We start from the raw sequence: 14575 nt of genomic DNA on the forward strand, positions 1-14575 counted from the left end.
TAGTCTCAATTTGGCCAACTGGTCATATTGTTAGTGCGTGAGATTAATTATACCACAGAGTTTGATCAATAACCAATGGTTAAACTCATTTGGTGAAATAAGGTGTAAAAGTATCTGTAAATGGATATGATCAGGTAAATGAACGACATGATTGAGTGTATGATATATTTATTAAAATAAAAAGGAACATGAACTGATTATACATTCAAATACAGATTAAAATCTAATTACTACATAGAAATTTGAAGTGATCAATATGAACCTAAACGAGGCAATAATACCCAACGTGAAAACCAATATCGAGTTAGTAGTATGTATAAAATTCAATGTTTTTATTTAAAAAAAAAAGTGTTGAATAGTATAACTTTTCAAAATCTAAATACTAAAGATGTTATGAGCAACAACACTCGACATGGTTCTCGACACTAGTTGAAAACAGTTCCATTGTTTACACAGTATATTTGATATCACACAAAAGACATTGAATTATGTTGTCTGTTAAACAAAGAAATGTTCAACTTTTTAACATCAAGATTGAATCGGTAAATTAAAATCATAATTATTTAGAGCTTCTGAGCCTTGCTGAAAGGTACACTAAGAGATGTATAATTTGAAGTGTAAGCAGCACTAATATTTGTTGTTTTTATCATCATTTTATCACAGGTTGACAATTAGAAAAAAAAATCACAAATTTTGTTATATTGCACCAAAACCAATCAAAAATAAATTATTGCGACAAAATGGACGATTAAACTTACTAAGGTCCAGCAAAATATTTATTCCAGAAAAATCATAAAAAATTGACAACACACATCAAGTTCTAATGAACGTTAATATGGTAGCAAAGACAAATTGGCACGTGTTATATATTTGTTTTGAGCATATTTATTTTATTTAAGAACTGAATTTACTGATTAAAAGAAATTAAACAACAATTTATTTAGTAAAACTGGTGGTAGAAAATATTAAATAATTTGTAGTTAACAAATTGAACAATAAATGTTATGTTGTCAATAAATAAATTTTAATTACTAATCATAGCACTGAGATTTTTTGTAAAAATATAATTTTAAAAAATAAAAAAATATATCGCTAATAAATTTCATGCACAATACTTGTCAAATAGACTTTTTAATAAAATAATGCATTTATTTAACGTGAAGTTGAGTTTCCTGCTGAAATTAACAATTATATGTAATTGTACCTAAAATAGCATCAACTGTGACGTAAAAATAATTTTCCCAACTGATTATAAGCAAAAATATTTGTAAATTCCGAATCATACTCCACCGGAACAAATAAAAATTGAATAATTAAGGTAAGACTCTGAATAACTGAAAAATTAGTGAAGGGAGTGTGAGTTGAAGTCAAACATTTATAAAGGCAGTGTATGGTTCACCATCCTACCACAAATTCTCAACAATATTAACCTCAAATCATATTTACAGTGTTGCTATCCACATACATCTCGTTCTTTGAACACAAAGTCAACTAAAAAATCTGAACATTTTATTTAAACAATTATTAATTTAGTTTTTCCAGTATCGCGTTGTTGCCTTTAAATTGTCCACATTTGTTAAGAAATTTTTAAATTTCAGTCTAAATGATCTCAAATTACGCAAACAAAACATCTTTACATCAGGAAAAATAAGTAATTGGATAACAGCAGCGTTGCAAGGTCATACATAATTTTGATTCAAGTTTTAGAGTTTCTTATAAACAATAAAATGTTCACCTAATTTGTTAATTTCTATATAATTTTGAGGTTACAAAAAAGTTGTGTGTATATGAATAGCAGAAGCTGTATATTTAGTTTAAAGAAAAACCAAGTTAAGTTGAACGAAACAAAGATATTAAAAAAATTTATATTATACAAAACAATAGCACATACACATAAAATTTACAATAACACTGAAAAGAATACATAAATGCATTTTCGATACCTAATGGCTTTTAATTTTAATAACTTTTATTGCAAAAGGGCAATATTAATATAAAAAACAATATGCATCTGTATTCGACTTGTAAATATAGACCTTCCTAATTTTGCCAAGGAATATGGAATAAATTATAAACCTACAAGTTGCATGTTACATATAATGCTTGCTAATTATAAAATTTTCATTTTAACTTATTTAAAGGTTTAAAAAATCAATGCAGCAGATGCTACAATATCAGAAAGAGATATCTTCCATTTAAAACGTTAAGCAGCTAAAATTAATTCTGGCAAGTTTGTTTTTTTATAAACATAACAAAACCACGATGCCTTTTTCGTTTCAACATTTCAGTCATGTACAAGGCACGACACAACTTCTTCACGCAGTTCTGCCTTTCGGGGAAAAATTCCTAACGCTATATATGTACAAAACTCCTAATTTACTAACATTTTTCATTATCAATGAAAAAATTTTACTTATTTACAGTTTTAAAGAATAATTATCGTATAATTTGGTTAAGAACAAATGAGGTTATGCTAAAAAGGAAAATTTTCACTTCGAAACTAACAACTCGGATTTTGAATTTTAATTGATTGACAGTTTAATACAGAATTACATCAAATGTCAAGTAACCTTACATCAACCAATGTATATAATAATATGAGCTCAACTTTTTTCAATATACAGTTATATTAAGGCAAGAATAGGCAAATTAATAACAATAATAGTTCCATGTATAACGAATCACAGTTTTCACAAATTCACAAGATGTTACTAAATGCATGTGAGAATTTAATAAAAAAATTTTTGTAGTAGAAATCTGTCAAATATCCTGTTTTATTTTTTTACAGAATATATGGTTAAAAAATTTTACAAATTAAATCAACAGTGTAATTATAACTACCTACGATTTCCAAGTATTAGAAATTTCTGGTGTATCATACTGAACAAAGTTCAATACCACTATAATCATTGTCTGATGTATGTTTCGAGAACCCTGTTATCATCTTCAGGTAACCTAAAGACGATAACTTGCTTAATATAAATGAGGCATCCCATATCAAAATTCGCCTTATAATATACAATTTGGTGGTCTAAATACCCATGGAGAACAAAACACCATATTCTGTATATTATAAATGGTTACCCAATGAAAATACATGATTTGGTATCACGTGATTATTGTCTTGTTATTCACATTGTTTCAGTAACCTTTTTAGTAATTTATGACCAATGTAAAAGTCTTTCTAGATTTATAGTATATATAGGTGTGCCATAAATTGACTATTGGAGATTATTCATGCTTTTCATATTAAGGTATATAAGAAAAATCAGTAACAAATTATTAATAATACAAACATAGACAGTTTTTCTTTACTTTCTCAATGGATAATGCAAGTTTTGATATAGAACGCCTCAAATATTAACAATATATTCATAATAAACAGGATTATCTCTAATTTTACATTCCAGATTACTTTTGGTCTGACTTGTATCTATTAGTTGATATATCCATGACTGTTTCATGTTAATTACCACTACTAAGGCCAGACAGAGTAATTGTGAGTGTTGGGAGTAGTGGTAGTAAACAGTATTCGAAATAGTAAAGTTGTATTTTACAGAACGTGTGAAACTCTGACGAATTACAGCGTAATTTTAGTTCTGTGTTAGAGTACTTATTTCGCTTTAGGTCCTTTTGACTCCTACATTGCACCAACATGTCCATTTAAGACCACCAATAATAATGGTCAACTCTTTTAGATATACCAAGAGCTGAAAAGTAGTCTCCAGTGACTCTTATTTTTGTGGCGGATGATATACTTTATATAATTTATTCCATTATAAGCATGTAAAATATTGATTTGTTGATAAAATTTGTAAAAACTTTATAATTTTGATTTTTACTACAGATCATGAAATCAAATTTGTTTCCTTTTGTCACCAAAAAGTAAAAATTCTTGAGATTTAATGACAAACTTATTCGGATTAATAATAACCTATAACTATATTTGTTTCTCTGATATGTATTTCACTTTTATAGTAAGTTACTGTCATTATTTTAAAACATACGTACTCATTCAACAATTGAAACAAAAACATACCTCCATTAATATTCTTAACAAAATTAACATAATTATTTTACGGCTAAATAAAATTATTAAAATAACAATCTAGTTTATTGCAACACTAATTAGTCTTCTTTCAAGGCTTTAGATTCAAATTGTCTATGAGACACATATCCTTTAGGATCCTTAACGGATAATGGCGGGGGTGCATCTCCTACTGTAACATACCCGGATTTAGTAAGAGAAGGCTCTATTATAGAGGGCTGCTGCCACACTGTCGTGGGTTTTAATCCCACTTGTGTATCCATCACCAAGTAATCCGTCTTAGCATCAGGAACGGGGACAGATGTTAAGTCGCCAGCGACTACATAACCGGTATTTTTACTCGCTGGTTCTTTGGGGGAAAATGGCACGTATCCCGGGTTTGGTACTTTAAAGATATCTGTCATGGTGTACGGAGGAGGTGCACTTGATGGTTGATCAATAGCTATATATGGAGAAATACTCTGATCTAGATCATTAATCGTGACGTAAGGGCTATCTATGGGCGATTTTGTTGATGGATCTACTCCAATTAAGCAGTAGTTTCCAGGTGGGGTCGCAACTGGTTTTGTTGCTCGATTTACCACAGGTGCAGCATCATGCATTACGTATCCTATAAACATAATGTAATCAAATGAAGGTAAAGGTTGATTTAGCTGTAGAAGACAAAAAGTACAATAACAAAGTTAAATACCTTTAAGGGAAACATTCCTCTGTCTCAATGAATTTTCTTTATTATCATCAGCAACGTTTCTTGGTTGATCAGTTCCAGAATCTACTGATAAATGGGTGGATTCGACTGAAGAAGTAATGCTTACTTGACCTGAACTGCATCCACTAGAATCGCCAGCATGGTATTTTTCGATCATCCGTTCTAGGAGAAGTTCCTCGTCTGGGTCATGATCAAAGTTTCTGTCTATGATATCAGAGTTCTTTTCAGGATGTTCCACTGCCGGAGCTAAGCCGGGTGGTAGTTTTATCTCAACGTGTCGTGCTATGCTCCAACAAATGTATAATCTAGAAACAAGTAGCCGAAATTTTAGAAAACTTTGGTCCCCACCCCTTATTGATATGATTATAACTTACCTTCTACAGCCGATACAAATCATCACAAAAGTGAGAATCGCTACGAAAAGAATAACCATAATATACCAAGATGATTTGTAACATGATATTTGCAAAGGATCACTCCATGGTCCTGGCCAATGTTCTCCATCTATAATATTCACAGCTCGAAGATATACAGAGAATGAATATCCAGCCTCCCTGCAGTTTTGAATTGTATAATTGTCTGCATTAGTGAAATTGGTTATTTCTTCTGAATCTATATTGGTGCCCGTAATTTTCAATTGATAGTAGTCCAATTCACCTCTAGGGGGATTCGGTTTATCCCAACTAATAATATTATTCATAGTACCAGAACTGTCATTAGTTGGAAGTACAAATGGTCTGCCTATTTTGGCTGGAGTTCCCATTCTAGTAGTTACTGTACGTTTAATGGTTTCATTTGAACAGAACTGATTGCACGCCTTCATGCTTATTGTGTAATTCTTGTAGCTTTCCAAACCTTCAATAGTTTTTTTGGTATCGGGTTTTGTCTCAAGTTTGTTATCGTTGTAATATATCACATACTTGATGATACGACCATTCGCTTTTTCTGGAGGTGTCCATTCCAGACTAATAGAAGCGTTAGTAACTGTTATGTTTGTGATTTTAGGAGGCGTTGATGGTGCGCTATCCGAGGTTACATTCCGTATAAATAAACTGCGTGGACTAAGAGAATTAGTACTTTTTATGCTTAAAGCTAATTCATATGAAGTGTAGGGTTCAAGATTAGGTAACGTGGCTGATTGGAGTTTCAAGTCGCCAGGTACGGTGAAATTTTTTATTTCATCTTTACCACATCCCGTTTCTGGTAGAATCCGATCGGGGGTTTTACAATAGTATATTACATAACCTATAACCTCACTTATGATATCTGAGCAATCCAATTTCCATCTCAATTCGATGAAGTTTGGTCCGACGCTATTTATCCAAATATTTCTTATTTTACCGAGTGTTCCGTTGTTCAGAACTGTGCATTCCGCCCATCTCATACCACTACTACCATTTTCTGTATTCGCAGCTATTGCAAATTGATAAGTATCATTGGTCAATGTTGTTTCAAATTGACGGGTTGCATTTGATACTATAGTCCAATTGAGATAGCCCTGAAAATAAAATTCTTAATTAGAAACTGTCATTTTGACAGTTTTAGTGTTGATTTTGTGAATGGTCATAATTACTACTTTGAATCTTTTCTTAAGTAAGGACCAATCGCTTAACAATTTATACAGGTAAACTACTATGGTTAGTATATGGAAATTAAAATGAATATGGATGTGGAAAATGGAGAAATGATTGTAGAAGAAGAAAGTATAATGAAAACGTAGAAAGATTGATTTCAAGATTTATTAGAAACCATGAATTCAAACGCAGAGGTAGGTAAAACAGAGAAAGAAGAAATTATAGGACTGCGAAAAAGACCACAAGGAAAATGAGAAGGAAACAAAAAAGAAGTAGAAGAAGCAATACAGAATGGGAAAGCTACCGGAGGAGATAAAATAACATCTGAAATGTTGAAAAAGATATGTGAACATGAGATACAGGTGCTATTACAAATATGTTATATGTAGCTTGGGAAGTAGAAAGCATATGAAATGATTGGAGAATGGGACTAATAACGTCAAAACACAAAAAGGGTACAAAGAGGAATGTAATAACTAGAGGGATAAATTTGATAAGTATAGCAATGAAAGTATACAAAAAGATAATAGAAAACAGGATAACACACATCGTAGAACTAATACTACCAGATTCACTAAGTGGGTTCAAAAAGGCTAATGTATACAAAGAAAGGTGTATTTTTCATTTATCGATATGGAGAAGACTTTCCATAGGGTTCAAAGATCAAAAGTTTATGGCGGAGAAATGTGAAGAAGCTAATTATCAAAACAACGAGTTCATTCAATAGAACACAAGAGTTCGTATACTTGGGAGTGAAGGTAACAAATAACGGGGACGAAAATAAAGAATTTGATAAGAGACTGGCAAGAGGCAATAAATCAGTTGGAGCTCTAGAAAACCTATTAAGGTTCAAAGATATTTCAGGGGTAGTGAAGCTGAGAATTTTCAGGACAGTTATACAACCTACGATGTTATATGGTAGTGAATGCTGGGTCATTAATAAGAAAAAGGAAAGCAGGCTAAATGCGCGGGAGAAAGGAATGTTGAGAAAATTTTTTGGAGAGATACGAATAGAACAAGATCAACGGAGGTTATATGGTCAAGCAGAGATCAGATATTTAGGCCAAAAAGACGGCGTTGGTTGGGGCGTATAGCCAGAATGGTAGAAAACAGGTGAGTGACAAGAGGGGAGGAGTTGGAGAGAAGTACTAGATTTCAAGCCATGTACCTGTAAGGCCTGATGTGCTGTTGTATATATAATCTTAATTGTGTTATAAGATCAGACACATTCACAACAAAGGAAGGATTAAAACGAGGAGGATTAAGCCCATTGCTATTTGTCATATGGGGTCATCCTTATATTACATCACACGTTAACGGAGAAGAAAAGTGTCATCGAAATGTGACAATGTGTGATAAAGGGCGAGAGAGGGGTCGCACGTTTATGACATCACATGTTTACTTCTACTAATTAAATTAGTGTTTAGTGTTTTTCCATCTAGTCTTTGGTTTTTTAGTTATATGAAATACTGGAATTGATGATTTTATTAGATTATTTAATAAAAATATTAGTAAAATATGAAAAAAGCTGTTTTCCCTGGATTATTTTTAAATATATGCATAAGTTTTAAAAATGTGAGACGTTACATCAGAAAGGGGGATTATAAAAATGTGTCAACCTGTGACAAGGACGGGAGGAGCGGTTCAAAAGTCCTAAAATTCATGTAACGTAATTTATGGGTTGCCTCTATAATTAAGCAGTGTAAAAAAAAACAAAAAGCATAAATGTGAGGAATAAATATTTAGAAAGAGTAGAACTTTCAGGTTGTATATAGCATTAATAACATGGACTGAAAAAGAATTATATGGTATATTTTTTGTTTACTTAGGGGTAGATGGCTGCATTTATCCCTCGGACATTAGACTGCCGCACCGGTTCACCTGTTAACTGGAAAACCGCAGAAAACACCCACGATCGACGATGGGATTTGGAGTAGAGCCTAATGGCAACGGGAGAATTATCTACGAAGAAGAAGGAAATTTCCTGGCAGTTGTCGCTAGTAGTTGAATGGGCGGATAAAGGAGTTTCCTCTTGGGCTTAGATGAAGGAGGCAAAAAGGAATTGGAAGAGTTGAGAACAGTTGGAGCGAGAGACTGGCAAAGCAAAAAACAGAAAAAAATAGAAAGAATGAAAAATTTCGAAGCCGAAGGCCTGATTTGTATACGAATATATTTTATGTGAATAAAGTCAATTGAACACACTGAATTAATTATAATATTTATTCATTAGTGAATATCAAGTATATTCGTGAATCAATGAATCAAATCGGATATAAAAACTTACTGTGCACTGGTAGGGCCTATCTCTGTCATTCATACACCAAAACAATGTATAATTAGTTATAGGTTGGTTGACTTTCGGTGCCTCCCATTGTAATTTGTACGAGTTATAACCATGACCAATTTTGATCAATTGAGAAGGCTCAGGTATAGCTAAAATTGAATTTTAATGTTAATTTATGATAACATATAAATAATATTTGAATGAACATACAATTCTTTGGAATGACTACTCTGGAGGGCCAGTAGGATCTACCAATTTCATTCTTGGACCAAACCCGAACAACGTACTCCTGATCTTCATGAAGCTTCTCAAATTTAACGAACGTTTTTGTTAATTCCACCATAGTTGCATTGGGTTTAATATCAACCTCGTAGGTAAAATTTTGACCATTTTGTTCAGATTCCTTCAAGGATTGGAAGTAAACGTAAACGTCCCTGTTATATTCATTATTAAGATTGATCACTTGGAAGGATCCTTGGGTTACTGAAGGGGAACGGTCGGGTACTTTACTTTCAGTTCTTTTAGTTACAACGGTGTAATTAGACCACATATCTTCATCGGCTTCTATTGGTTTTATACTGAAACAAATTTTGCAAATCAGATTTGAAAGCAATGATAGTAGATGATAGATTCCTACCTGACTCGTATATCGTATAAAGCATGGGCGTATCGCAAATTTTTTAGCTCGTATCTGGTAATTTTCTTCTTGAAAGTTTCTGATACGAAAGTATTATTATCCAAAACCCAAGAGTCGTTACAGAATTCACATTTGTACAAAATTTTTCCTTCTACACGTTCTGGAAACGCATCTACTTTTGCGGTGTACATCCATGTCAATAGAATAGAATGAGGAGAAGTGGCTTGAGCACGCAAATTTTCTACTGGATGAGGACGCATACGTTTATAATGGTCAAATTCGTACACTTGTTCGATTTCTCCAAAAGTGTTATTTGCTCGAAGCTTGAATCTGCAATAAAATATTTTTTTATTTTCGCTTCCATTTGTGAAAATAATTTTTATTGTAAAACTTACGTATAATGACGTTTAGACTGCCGATATTGAGGGGTTGTATACAAAGACAACTCACAACTCATATTCGAAATAATGGAATCATCTGTTGTGTTGGAGGGACATACAAAACTTGTTAACAAACTATAAAGAAGAAGAAAAATTAATAGGTTTCTTAATAATTCAGTTTTAACATACAGGGTGTCCCACGACGAGCCAAAACTATCTGTATATGGCAAAATACTTATAGGAAAATCATGAAAATCTTTAGGATTGGGTCTTCAGATACGATCTTTCCGGTTCTACCGGAAGTCGACTGTAACTTTGTTATTTTAAATGGAACACCCTATATATTAATACATTTTTGAAATCTACGTAAAATTTTAGTATACTTTTGTCTAAGAACTTTATTCGAAAAATAACTTTTTGAGTTAATAAGTTTTTGTAAAAAATTTGACCGTTGCAAACCCTTATAAATTATTTTTTTACGAGGATGCCCTTGAAGATATGAAAATGGTTTCTATTCGGTTAATTTTAGCAAGGTCAGATGTATTTAAATATATGTTGAAAAATTTTTCATTTTATACAGGGTGTGTATAAAAAGTGTTCAAAGTTTGACTTCACTAATATCAAATTTCTTTATTTTTTTAAATAGAACCATCCGGTTTTTTATATTTCGATGCATTCAGGGGTAAAATGAATTTGCCTTATTTTTCACCTCTCAATCCATTAAAATAGAAAAAACAAAAAACCAGGTGGTTCTATATAAAAAAATAGAGAAATTTGATATTTATTAGTTAGAAAAAAGTTAAACTTTGAGCAATTTTATACACACCCTGTATAAAATGAAAAATTTTCAACATAGATTTAAATACATCTGACCTTGCTAAAACTAATCGAATATAAACCATTTCCATATCTTCAAGGGTATCCTCGTAAAAAATAATTTATAAGGGACTGCAACGGTCAAATATTTTACAAAAAAATTAATAACTCAAAAAGTATGCATTTTTCGAAAAAAGTTCTTAGACAAAAATGTATTAATATATAGGGTGTTCTATTTAAAATAACAAAGTTACAGTCGACTTCCGGTAGAACCGGAAATCGCCTATGTTTGAAAATATTTTAGTTAGAAAGAACGTATTCGAATACCCAAACATACAAATTTTCATGACTTTACTGTAGTATTTTGCCATATACAGATAGTTTTAACTCGTCGCGGGACCCTTTATAGCGACAAACATTATTACTGATGATTATCTAAATTATTTAACAAACATATAATTAGTAAATGTGACATTTATCACAATCAACAAACATAAAATGTCTATTAACAACTTTTTCTGTTCTGATGCATTTTTTTTAAATTTTATACGAAATGTCACCAGAATTACAAACAAATGTGGAAAATGGATGATTGCAGTAATATCCAATACTTAAATTTGGTGTATTGGATAACCATAACCTTACAAAAACCTCTCACCAATAACACCAAAAATATTTCGTCACAATACATAGAATCTGTTGTATGTTGATTTCCAAAGCACTTTCATACCAAAAAAAATTTCATTGTTAGTTTAATTATTATATTGATAAATATGATTTAACTTCAACAAAAATCCCCAGTTATAAGAGGTCAGATGAAAACAAGGTTTAAATTACATATGATATTTTCAAATATTACTCAGTACTTGATGAAGAGTAACCGTCGACGGAATAATTAATTAAGTTTGGGAAGTTGTTCTTGCTTCATAGCCACTCTAAACCTACACTTCAAAGATTTTCTACAAAACTCTACATCTTATTGTTCTGCTTCTAAAATACGTAGACTTCTTCCAAAAAAGGCAATTTTTTTTTGTGTTCCACTTCCCAAGGTGTTATTACTCCTTCAAGGTATTTTAGCCTTTTAGTGAAATGAACAATCGCAGAGAAGATGCAATTATACGATGATGGTTTGAAAACGCCACGTTGTTTGGCAGCAATCAATATGAACATTTCCAGTGAATTTGTAAACATGGAAAAAGTTGGTCATCGTTATGTGATACAAAACTTTTAGTTGAAAGGAATTCAGCCCAACTAATATAAAAGCTGAACTAGATTTTACACTGGGTGACTGCACCTTCGATATCAACAGTAAAATATTCGGTAGTAGAGTTTAAACGAAGACCAGCATCGTAGTGGTCGACCAAATGAGGTGAAGGCTCCAGAAACGATAAAGAAAATCAACAAAGTGGTACTAAATGATCGTCCACTAAAAGTATGCGAGCTTGTTGGCATCTTAACTGAAAATTTGTACTTGAGAAAGCTATGCGCAAGAGGGATGCCGCGTTTGCTCACAATGGAACAAAAACAGCGTCGTAAAGATGTTTTCATCGAGTGTTTGGCAATGCTCCACTGAGATAAAGCATTTTCATAACCATGGATGAAACGTGCGTCCAACCCTAAACCCAAAGAACAATAAAAACAATGGAATGAAACGAAAAAGACAAAGACCGTTTCATCTGCACGCAAGATTATAGCGTCAGTTTTTTGGGATGCGCGTGGAATAATTTTCATCGACTATATTAAAAAAGAAAAAACTATCAACGGCGAGTATTAGGCAATTTTTGCCTATTTTTTTTGACGATTTTTATTATAAAAAAGATCCTGGTAAACAACCACCCATCTCTAGACGTACAGGTGGCAGAGGAAGCTCTAGTTCCAGTTTAAACGGAGATATGTACTGTAAATATAATGTCTCCACTTCAAGTTATTCCACTTCTCCTTTCGAATCGAAGATAATCAGTAAACAATTGGTCGAATAGTATTTTCCAAAGCGGAACTACCGTATTCCTTATCGAGCTCTGTCCGCAACTACTCTATATTAGATCTAATAACGAAATTACGAAATTGATGTCCACAGCGATATTTCCATCTCAAAAAGACAAAATATGATATATCATTGTAAATTAGGAGAATTCAGAGTTAACGGAGGACAATTTACCGAACCAAGTGGAGTGGCAGTCAACGCCCAAACGACAAAGAGGGTAGATTCAAATTCCAGTTCGGCGAGGGTGGTAAACGCGATGGACAATTAGGGACACGGTATCGAATAGAAAGTATCGATGCTGTACTCATGAGTAGTATCGAATGAAAAGTATCGAGTATTTTTCTTGGAGCCTAATGACGTACGCGTCAGTCAGTAAATAAAAATAAAAGGTTTTGGCTCACAAATTTATTACAATAATAAGACGACTGTAACTTTACAAATTTTGAACTTTATGAAAAAAGAACTATTAATTTAGGCACTAGGCTGAGTCAGCCATAGAATACAGGGTTCTATACAGGTCTGAATTCTTTGACGGAAGGAACGAACGATTGTAATGTTTTACATTAGAATTTCTGATATTTATTCGATATGATACCAGTTGAAAAGTACTCGTTGAGTAAAAGTATCGAATGCAAAGTTTCGATACTTTTTTCGTGTCGCTATGGACAATTATTGTATCCAAATCGCGTGGGGGTAGTGCGCACTTCCGGAGATATAATCGTAACTGAACGTCCTCCACGTGATTCGTGAGGTGTAACCATAGGTTGTCGTCGAGGTTGTTCCAAGCACTTGGAATTCCTCAACGGTGTTGTAGTTAACGATAAACAAGAAATTTTAATAAGAGACAACCGCGCGCATTGCGTCAAAGTATTCAGTTACGAAGGAGTCTGTTTGAGACAAATTGGAGGTGAAGGTTTCACTTGTTATCCTTTTGGTGTTGGAATAAACGCGAATGGAAAAATTTATGGAGCTAAAGGAAAATTACGTTAGAGAATAAATAGATTTTTTCCAAAATTTTTTGCTTTCTCTTTGTCGGACTATTCATGATAACTAAATTTTCACATTTCAATATTCTATTGTCCACTTTGAACTTATTTATTTAGAGGAAACAACTATAACGCAGTAATAAGCACTATCTGGCGGCAGAATAAGAAAGTCAGCATCTAGTTATCATTATTTAGTTATTTTTTTTAACCAAAATCCTTTTCAAAAGTCTGAAAAGCATTGCAGTCTCAGAAATTTTGGTCTGATAAGTTCAAAATTTTTCCATGATGTTTTTAGCATTCGTTCTAATTTTCATTTGGTTTGATCCGTTGAAACGCACTGTTATTAACATAAATTTCTCCACGTACTTGAGTAAGGTAACTCGTATTTTAGCAAACATATTTCCAGAAGTAAATGTTGTAATGATATTAAAAATCTTAAACATAATATTATATTGTAATATATTTGATAATTCTAAATGCTTATTAACAGTTCTTAGAAAATTATAACCGATAAAACTTCTTCTATACGACCTGTAAGGTCGGAAATATATAAACAAGAAGATAACGCCGCAGTTTATTGATAATATATCCAAGATTGTTGACTCTAGTATATAAATAAATCATAAATTAGATAGTTTATTTATATAACGTTAGCCCTTATGTAATAAAGATTTTTTATTTAGAAAATTAAATTCTATTAGCACCTTTTATATATTGGAAAATATTATTATCGATAATTTGAAGGATATAAAATAATATAGTACGTTGTTTGTTATTAGAACAGGTTCCCCGCCATTACATCATGGTTGTCGTTAAACAAAAGAAACCTTTTTTGCGACTACTATCATTCCGAAAATAAATAAATGTCATAAACAAAAATAATGAAATAAGATTTACCACACGAAATATCACGTGTTACGAGAATGCTTTGATTGATAGATCTGATAAGAGGATGTACCACAAGTGCCTGGTCCAACACAGAAAACACAAAAATTTTGCAACGTCATCTTCTTTTAGCTCAATACACTTTCCCCAGCGATGTTCAAAAGTTCGATACCCTTTTTATAATAAGAATCGTCAATCCTCAATAACTACAGACATTATCTCTTCATTGTTGGAAAATCTTTGACCACCGAGCTATTTTTTCAAGTCTGGGA

General features: G+C 32.2%; 1 protein-coding gene across 4 annotated transcripts in view; it reads right to left on the minus strand.

The window, feature by feature from the left end:
• Nucleotides 1-132: 132 nt before the first annotated feature.
• LOC130451853 (cytokine receptor-like) overlaps nt 133-14575 on the minus strand; it is a 38463-nt gene continuing 24020 nt past the window's right edge. For all 4 annotated transcript variants that reach the window (XM_056791170.1, XM_056791171.1, XM_056791172.1 and 1 more), the window contains 7 exons: nt 9648-9767; nt 9253-9582; nt 8826-9193; nt 8616-8764; nt 5132-6255; nt 4740-5062; nt 133-4658 (listed from right to left, as the gene is read on the minus strand). In XM_056791170.1, coding sequence (XP_056647148.1) covers nt 4129-4658; nt 4740-5062; nt 5132-6255; nt 8616-8764; nt 8826-9193; nt 9253-9582; nt 9648-9767 — 2944 coding nt within the window. In that variant the 3' untranslated portion in view covers nt 133-4128. The remainder of the gene's footprint in view (nt 4659-4739; nt 5063-5131; nt 6256-8615; nt 8765-8825; nt 9194-9252; nt 9583-9647; nt 9768-14575) is intronic.

The sequence above is a fragment of the Diorhabda sublineata genome, chromosome X, assembly GCF_026230105.1.
Source record: "Diorhabda sublineata isolate icDioSubl1.1 chromosome X, icDioSubl1.1, whole genome shotgun sequence".
NCBI classification, from domain to species: Eukaryota; Metazoa; Arthropoda; class Insecta; order Coleoptera; family Chrysomelidae; genus Diorhabda; species Diorhabda sublineata.